Source organism: Helianthus annuus, chromosome 5 (assembly GCF_002127325.2).
Source record: "Helianthus annuus cultivar XRQ/B chromosome 5, HanXRQr2.0-SUNRISE, whole genome shotgun sequence".
Lineage (NCBI taxonomy): Eukaryota > Viridiplantae > Streptophyta > Magnoliopsida > Asterales > Asteraceae > Helianthus > Helianthus annuus.
The window spans coordinates 6,185,079-6,195,082 of record NC_035437.2 but is presented as its reverse complement, the minus strand read 5'-3'; the positions used below and the strand labels follow the sequence as shown (position 1 = coordinate 6,195,082).

Here is a 10,004-nt window from a genome sequence, read left to right as displayed (position 1 = left end):
ATAACAAACAAGAATCATGATCTGGAATAACAGGGTTACATACCGATCAAGTGCAAGAACACGAGAGGTAACGCTTTAGAGATAGAAAAGTTCCGATGGGGAGTGTTGTCTGCCGTCGAGAGATGTGGGGGAAAACTAGGGTTCACAAGTTATGGTTCACGTAATATAACCTAAGTGCTTCTGGGCCGAAGCCCGACGAAACATCAATGGGGGTGGCGAAACCCCATGTTTCGTCGTGATGTGCTTGACGAAATTCCTAGGTGGCGAAACTCCTAGGTTTCGTCAAGTGAAGTGTGGTGTAACTCCTAGGTTTCGTAGTCATAAGAATGAGGATGCACAAGTTAGGTTTACAACTCAAACAGTTCATGGATTTATAAAGCTAGACACCTCAAACACAAAAATCATATATCAAATAATAACACCATATCTCACATATAACAAACGTGCATAAAATTTCAAAGCAACAAGTTATGCAAATACAGTTGTGAACAAATAACGTGCAGAGGAAAGACCTTGAAAACCCGAGTTGTCACAACTACAGTGATCCGAAAGGAGCTTTATTTATCGAGACTACTGTTTCGCCCATTGATTAGAAATTATTATGTTGTATTTTATTGAATGTTGTGTGCTGTTTTGAAGTTTGTTTATTATATAGTTACCTCTGTTTGACACTTTCATATTTTATATAATTAGTTGTGTTAAAATTATTAACGATGTTTGTTATTTAAATTAATTAAATGAATATTTAGGTTTGAGAGTTTAAATGATGAAACCTCTGTTGTTGTGAACAGATGTTTGAAAATAAAACAATAGTTGATACATCTGTTGACTTTTTTCAACAAATGGATGAAAACAAATATTTGAAACGACGGTTGGGTTAAATGTATTTGTTGTGAAGAAAACTATGGTTGAAACTGTTGTTGGGTTAAAACGGTGGTTTAAACCCACTGTTGGGTTAAAATAGTGTTTTGTGGAGGTTGAAGGAACATGTTTGAATGCAAATGTTATTTCGTTTATAAAAGATTAACAAATTGTATATTTTTGTATTTTTTTTACTCTAAACTTTAAGTATTTACCGACTGACTTATTTATTTATAAGTCTATATAAATATAACCATATTCATCATTTATATTTGTTATGCATGGTTTTCTAAAAAACGACCCGTGTTTGCACACGGGTGTTACCGCTAGTTAATTATGTTAAAAGAAAAAAGAAAATTAAAATAATTATATCATCCATTGGAATGTTGACATGTGGCATGACAATTGTGAGAATCAATGTCACAACCTGGGTCGTGACTTCGACCAGGTTGTTGATATTAAATGAATTTTTCTTTTTCTTTTTATTATTTTCACAACCTAGGTTGAGGCAATGTCACCTATGGGGATAGCCTCATGATTACATAGGCTACTTGATATCAGCTTGCTAAAAGGTTCAATGAGCTCTAGCCTAAAAATAATCTTTTTTTAATAAACTAGCCTGAGCTCAAGCTTCATATATTAAGCTTGGGTAGGTTTGTAAGCCTACTATTTTTACGAATATAATAACCTTTTTATGTTAAAATAAATGCATAATATATAATAAAAATAATTATATATTATCATGTTAAAAGTAACTAAATATAATATCGGGTTATTAGATTTTATCACCCTTAAATATTGGTTATTGGCCGCTGTTACCCTCAACTATCAATTTGACGCCCGTCACCCCCAACTTAACACTTAGTGTGTTCTTTCACCACGTCGTTAACTAAGCACTAACTTTTGATCCTGTTATTACACTTTTTTGGGTGTCATAGGGATCTTGGGAAGGTTTTAGGGATCTTAGGACACCACCAAAAGTATAATAACAGGATCAAAAGTTAGTGATCTGGTGACAGAACACACCAAGTGTTAAGTTGGGGGTGGCGGACGTCAAAGTGATAGTTGGGGGTGGCAACGGCAAATGGCCAATAGTTAATGGTGATAAAATCCAATAACCCTATAATATCTCATGTCATATATAAAATTTTTTTCGTCGAGATAATTGCATTTTGATATATTCGGATCTTTACTTTCGCTGGCATTTTCACTACTCATGATTAATTAAAATGATTGGTGCCTCCAAATTTGGATATAATCAACATGTTTTTCTTTTTTTTTTTACGGCAAAAGTTTACAATCCTTTGAGGTATTTTATTACATGTAAATAAAGTATAGAATAAGGAAAATAAAGGGTTTTTAAGCCCTCGGTTCAAACCCGACAAGGGGGTTTGTTTGGTTTTTTTCAGTCGTAGTATTCAGAGTATATCTTGTCATTTTTAAGAGGACGGATTATTCACATTTCGGTTTATAGTTTTAAAAATATAAATAAATTATGTACCTATACAAATAGGATGATTAACGCGCTGCTTGCGGTATACGCATATAGTATATATAAGTGTGGGCCATCGGGGGCAAAAGTGAAAGTGCACTAATTTTAACTTTATTTTACTAATTTCGTGAAAATAACGTTAAAATCGAATGATGGTTAATTGTGCATCATGTGGTGGCGTTGATAATCCAAAGACAAGGGGAAGCTATGGATGAGATTTATTGAGTATGATGATGATGATACAAATAAGATGATTAGATATTGAAAGATAAAACCATTAGGGTATGTTTGGTATAGAGTAATGAAATGGACGAAGGAATGAGATGGACGAGGTGATGGAATTAACAACGAAATGAAATGAATCACAAATTACCTAAAACTATTAAGAAACGAGTTAGAATTGGTTGATAGAAGATTAGAGACCTAGACTTTGTTCTTCGAAATCAACAGAGAATTAGAATGTTTGGGATTAGGTTTTTTGCTCAGGGGTTATAGAAATGGCAATAAGAATACGTTTATTATTTCAATTTGTATAAAAACATGTGTTTGATTACGAAATTGAATTAGGATTAAAGGGTCTTGAAAAGGGTAATTAAGATTGTGTTTAAGAGGCAATTGATGCATGGAATGGACTTGGTCCAAGTCTAGATACATTAGGGATGGACTGGTAATTGAAATCGGGCTAAAAATAAGTTTAAAGATGGATTAAAGGCTGCAAATTTGCCTAGATCGCGAAACGGACTGTTCTGAGATTGGACTCCCTCACATGTCGCGTGGGAACTAAAGGGTTCCTCCACGTGGAGCGAGGTAGAGTAACATCCAGAATTTCTAGTTTTTGCATTTTTAGTCCATCAAATTTAATTTAGTCCAAAAATGCATCGTTGTTTAACGAATATAACAGATAAGATAGCGTTTGTAATGTATGTATAAACCAAAAATTAGTATATGTAACAATATAAGTCTCAAAATGAATATTAAACATCGAATAATCGACAAATTATTTCATAGATAAAGATCCAAACTACACTGAATACGAATACAAGTCGGGTTACCGAATATGGATAATCCCAGAGTGTCACAGTCTCCCATACTTTAGGGAATTTCATCTCGAAATTAAATAGGAGGAATCTGCACAAGATTTGCGTGACGGAGTAAACTATTTCTAAACGATTGGTTTTGGATAAAGGATGATGACAAATTGCAAATAGAATTTGATGAAGGTGTACCACGTAGAGGAGAGGATGAATAAGATGGTTTTCGATGGTAAGTTCATACTGGTTACGAAAATAGTTGAATTAATAAAGGAGACGTGTACGTTTGATGTAGTTATAGATCCAATCTCGCTACCCTTACATGGGATAAGTGGATGGACTTTGATATCTGTGACCTTTGTAATCGTGTGTTTTTCCAGCCTCTTGTTGGGTTCTATATTAATATATAGAAGTTGCCGTTCAAAAAAAAGTTATTGAAGAATTGGGTAAGGATTTGGCTTTTCAAAGATAGAATGCATAACTCGATGATGGAGGAATGGCAAGTTTAGGAATTAAATTACCAAATTTTGTAAAATTTAAATTTTACTCAAATTTAGTCGGTGACTCTTTGAATAAGCATGGAAATCTTTGCGATTTGATGATATCATCTTTGGATTAATATAACTCGTTATAAGTTGTAGATAGGGGTGTTCAGAATCGTTTCAAATTCGAAAAATGTTTAAATTCGATTCGATTATCAAGAATTCGTTTCGATTATAAGAATTCGAATTCGAATTCGATTCAATTCGAGTCAAGTAAATCGAATACGAATTGAATACGAATTTATAATTTCAAATTCGATTCGATTCGAAATTCCAATAAAAATTATACATTATTATTTATTATTTTTATATATAAGGGTAGCGATATGGTAAAAAGTGTCTAAAATGTAAGAAGGGTAAGAAGTATTTTAAACCATTGGATATTTGATCTAATGGTTGAGATCAATAGGGTATAAAAATGTAAATTGTGTTTTAATTAGAGGGACCTTATGTAAAATTGAAGGGCAATAGTGTCTTTTTCAATGTTTGAAATATGGTAACCATATCATACACGACCAAAAAACTCCTATATTCACTCCTTTTTCCTTAAATATAGGAATTAATGATTCACCTTAATTGTAGGATGTCTTTGGTTGCCTATTCGTCATACATTATCATAAAGAGAACTGTAATCAGGTTCATGGCATGGTGTTTTAAAACAACTGGATAAATTGACTATGATTCAAGTCATGGTGTTTTATCTGGAGACATTGTTCATGGCGTGGTGTTTTAAACATCTATGATTCAAGTCATGGTGTTTTATCTGGAGACATTGTATAAAAATCGTAAACACCATGACTATGATTCAAGTCATGGTGTTTTATCTGGAGACATTGTTCATGGTGTGGTTTTTAAAATCTATGATTCAAATTCACGGTGTTTTATCTGGAGACATTGTTCATGGCGTGGCGTTTTAAACATATATGATTCAAGTCATGGTGTTTTATCAATACACAACATTCCCAGAACATCTATGATTCAAGTTATGGTGTTTTATCAATACAAAATATTCCCATATTTTAAAACACCATGACTATGATTCAAGTCATGGTGTTTTATCTGGAATCCAAAAAACATTGTAAATCATCAAACAAACAGACGATTCAAGTCATGGTGTTTTATCTAGAATTCAAGTCAGATAAAACACCATGACTTGAATCATAGTCAATGTCTCCAGATGTTTAAAACACCACGCCATGAACAATGTCTCCAGATGTTTAAAACACCACGCCATGAACAATGTCTCCTGATAAAACACCATGACTTGAATCATAGTCAATGTCTCCAGATGTTTAAAACACCACGCCATGAACAATGTATCCAGATGTTTAAAACACCACGCCATGAACAATATATGATTAAAAGATGTTGCGATTAAAAGATGATGAAGAAGATAAAACAATCAGATGTATAATGTTTCCTAAAATTTCTCCTAATTCAAAATTCGATTCTTCCCTAAAAAAACTCATCACAAGTTTTTTTTTTTTTTTTTTTTTTTACAGTTATCTTTGAAATCAATTAAATGATAAGAAAGTCAAATTACTAATATACCATTTTGAATTAATTAGGATAAAGGACACTTGTCACTCCCAAATTATTTCTCACACTTCTTACAAAAGTCCCACTTTGTACATGATCCTCTACCTTATATATAATACATATATAACTTTTATTAAGCTATACTATAAATTATTTTCAAAATTTTTTCTAAGTATTAAAATTACCCATTACCAAACCCACTACATGACCCATAAGTAAAACATAAGTAACAAATCTATCAATAGATTTCTAACCATAAAAATATTAACTTGTAATGTGGAGTGATTATTCCCGACTTCTCGTTTTGAATTTTAGACTTGTGGTACTTTATTTGAAACTTTTAAATGTGATATCATGCTTTATGACTGCTTTAAAATTTATGTTTCATTTTGATAGTTTTTTACATGTTTTAAAATTTAAAGAATCTGAATTAAATCGAATTTATTCGAATTCGATTCGAATTAGAAATTTTAATCGAATAAGAATCGAATACGAAATGGGTTTTTTATTCGAATACGAATTCAAATCGAATTTGATAGGTTTTAATCGAAGTCGAATCGAATACGAATTCAAGGAAAAAGAAAAATTATTCGAACAATTCGATTCGAATAATTCGAAAATTCATTATTCGATTCGATGAACACCCCTAGTTGTAGATGGCAACTCGTTATAAGTTTATTTTTGAAATTATTAATTAATATATAAAACTCGCAGTCAATACTTTATGTACAACATTATGTATTCGTTTGTAATTTTGTTTTGCTAATCACTCTTTTAGGTTTTCTAATTTTCGAGTATTTTTCTGTATATATTATTCAAAATAAGTTTATTTTTTAAATTATTAATGTATAAAACTCGCTTTCAATACTTTATGTACAACATCATGTGTTCGTTTGTAATTCTGTTTTGCTAATCACTCTTTTAGGTTTTCTAATTTTTGAATATTACATTGTCTGTATATGTTATTCAAAATAAGTTTATTTTTAAATCTATACTATATAATAAAAGAAACATGTTTTAGGACACTTGTCATTCTCACATTTAATTGATTAAAATTATTAATAATAATAAAAATAATAATATTTAGTAAAAAGCAATTTAATATTTGCTTTTTAAATGTTCAGATAAATAATTTTATAATAATAAGCGTAGATATAATACATATCTATCCAAGTATATACATGTATTTATTGAATACACGTAAATTTAGATTGCCTTTTGTTTTATTTGATTTTAATGAAAACATTCATATCCATATACTACATAACAAAAGAAACCTGATTTGAGATACTTATCATTCTCTCATTTAATTGATTAAAATTATTAATAATACTAAAAATAATAATATTTAATCTAAATTAATACAAATTCTTATTATTAAAAATATTTAATCAAATCTAAAATCTAATCTAATACAAATTTTTATTATCAATAATATTTAATCAAATCTAATAAGAATTCATACGAATTACAAAGTTGATATCAACTTTCAAATAATTAAAAAAAATCCGCCTAACATCACAAATGTTTATGTTAAATTCGATTAATTAATTTGTTCAACAATCACTATTATCTTTATCATTCAGTACGGTTAACCGATTTATCATAATACAACCTCCCACCTACTCAATCATATGATTTTTCAATCTTATATTAACTAAATAAATAAAGATTAATATTCAATCTTATCCTACTTTAAATACAAAAAAAAAAATCCGTTAGTTCATATTAATATTCAATCTTATCCTACTTTAAATATAAAAAAATCCGTTAGTTTTTTTAAATATATTTTTTTGTTATTTGGTATATAAAATCATATTTATTCAACCCATGTAATACACGGGGGTTTTTAAAAATATAACTTTTTTTATTATTTGGTAAACAATGTTACACTTATTCAACCCGTGTAATACAATGGTTTTAAAGATATATTTTTTTTTTGGTATATAATATTACATTTATTCAACCCGTACAATACATATAGTTTTTATAGATATAACTTATTTTATTATTTAATATATAAATTACATTTTTTCAACCCGTGTAATAAAGGAAGCTTTTAAAAAGATAATGTTTTATTATTTGGTATATAAAATTCATTTATTTAACCCGTGTAATACACGGGGTTATAACCTAGTTATTAATATATAAAACTCGCTTTCAATACATTATGTACAACATCATGTGTTCATTTGTAATTTTGTTCTGCTAATCACTTTTTTAGGTTTTCTAATTTTCGAATATTTTGTCTGTATATATTATTCAAAATAAGTTTATTTTTAAATTATTAATATATAAAACTCGCTTTTAATACTTTATGTATAACATCATGTGTTCTTTTGTAATTTTGTTTTGCTAATCACTCTTTTAGGTTTTCTAATTTTCGAATATTACATTGTCTGTATATATTATTCAAAATAAGTTTATTTTTAAATTATTAATATATAAAACTCGCTTTTAATACTTTATGTATAACATCATGTGTTCTTTTGTAATTTTGTTTTGCTAATCACTCTTTTAGGTTTTCTAATTTTCGAATATTACATTGTCTGTATGTTATTCAAAATAAGTTTATTTTTTAAATTATTAATATATAAAATTCGCTTTCAATACTTTATGTACAACATCATGTGTTCGTTTATAATTTTGTTTTGCTATTCTCTCTTTTAAGTTTTCTAATTTTCGAATATTACATTGTCTGTATGTTATTCAAAATAAGTTTATTTTTTAAATTATTAATATATAAAACTCGCTTTCAATACTTTATGTACAACATCATGTGTTTATAATTTTGTTTTGCTATTCTCTCTTTTAGGTTTTCTAATTTTTCGAATATTATATTGTCTTGTATATATTATTTAAATAAAATAAAATAAAAAGAGATATTTCCATCAGGAAGTAATTTGGTCCCACACCCGATTAAAAAGAAATAGGGTTTCACACCCATAGGCGACCTATTATTCTTTACGATTAAAAAATAGAGTTTCATACCCATAGGTTACCTATTACTCTTTACTTGCGTAGTAAACGAATCGAACGAATATGAATAAGACCTTGTTTCTGTTCGTCCATTAAGGATAAAAAACATTCACGAACGTTTCATGAACACTTACCAAACGATATTTCCTGTTTGTATTCGTTCATTAAGGAAATGAACGTGTTCACAAACACTGATAAAATCGACGAGACGAAGGTGGCTAGAAGTGGATGGTGAGAGGGAGTGGCGCTAGAACTGCAACACAAATTTAACCACCGGCTAATTCCGGAACAAGATTTGAAGAAGCAAATCACTTAACAAGAATATACATGTAAACTGCAGAATCTATAGAAAATGAACAAATATACTTCATAACAACCGAGTCTATATCCGTATCATAATATTCACGCCACACGATCGTCTGATTCGCGATCGTAGACCCACCGAGTGAACTCGCCTCCATTATCGACGTAACAACAATGCGTATACTCCTACGAGTAAACACATTGGTAGCCAGACGTTTCAGCAGACTCGACTCAGTAACTAAAATCTTCGTTTTATAATTGTGCCGCTGAGTCGTCGTTGCTCGAACGATCTCCATCAGCATTGTCACAGATAACCGTCGGATACCTCGCATTCCGCCCATGATAACAGCCGGATTGATTGTTTTCTCATGGGTTGATGACAAGAAAACTGAGTCTGGACTCAGTGTTTTGACTCGGCCCAATGGGTCTCCGAGTAGTAAAACTTTTTGTACGTCAACTAGCATCACGTGCTCATAATGCCGACGAACCCGACCCAATATCATTGGGTAAGAAGCCCACCTTCTGAGACTCATTGGAACCTGACCCATTAACCCAGATAACGAGTTCTCCGGGTCAAGCTCACCCACATCAAAACCAACAACCGAGCCATAACTCATGACCCGAGTTAATCGGCTCTTAATCCCCCCTCCCCATATTGGCTCTCGTCTGTCCATCACCTTCTTCTTGGATTTCTTAACCCGCGTCACATTGATGCTCGAAGTAAAATTAAAATGTGTATTTCCCTTGCACAACTCTGTTTCGTACCGATGTACAACTTTTAAAAAAAGATTATTCTCTAGAAGAATCACACTATTGAAAGAATCCAGTGTCGAAAGTGAATCGAATAAAAATAAAAGATCCGAATCCGAAAGCAAACCAGACGTGTGAAATGCACGTAGGAACACTTTAAACTGTCTTGTTGTCACATGTTCTGGAACATGGCAGAGTACGAGGTTGTTCATGGCGGCCGTTCCTTGCATATATAGCGTGCCTAGTCGTTGTAAGGCACGTGCATACGGTTTGAGTGTTGGGTGTGAATATGGGGTTGTTAAACTGTTATCGGGTTCGAAAAAAGAGAGTGTGAAGAGGAGTAGTGTGACAAAAATGAGCAGTGCACAAATGCAAATGAAAATGGTAAATTGTAGTTTGGTTAGAATGTTGTGAGTGGAATTTGTGCGTTTGAAAAGAGATGAAGAATGTGAGTGTTGTTGAGAGAAGAAAACCAAGAAAATATACATTCCCCAGCCTTCACGGTTG

At 31.0% G+C, this 10,004-nt stretch overlaps 1 protein-coding gene across 1 annotated transcript; it reads right to left on the bottom strand.

Moving 5' to 3' along the window:
- Positions 1–8,752: 8,752 nt before the first annotated feature.
- On the bottom strand, positions 8,753–9,709 carry LOC110942556. Its single transcript, XM_022184330.1, has one exon. It carries the CDS (start codon positions 9,707–9,709, stop codon positions 8,753–8,755), a length of 957 nt encoding a protein of 318 aa, XP_022040022.1.
- Positions 9,710–10,004: the final 295 nt, after the last annotated feature.

What these genes read in the sequence shown, in the direction of transcription:
- LOC110942556 (XM_022184330.1), bottom strand. Translation starts at nt 9,709, where the DNA reads ATGAACAACCTCGTACTCTGCCATGTTCCAGAACATGTGACAACAAGA.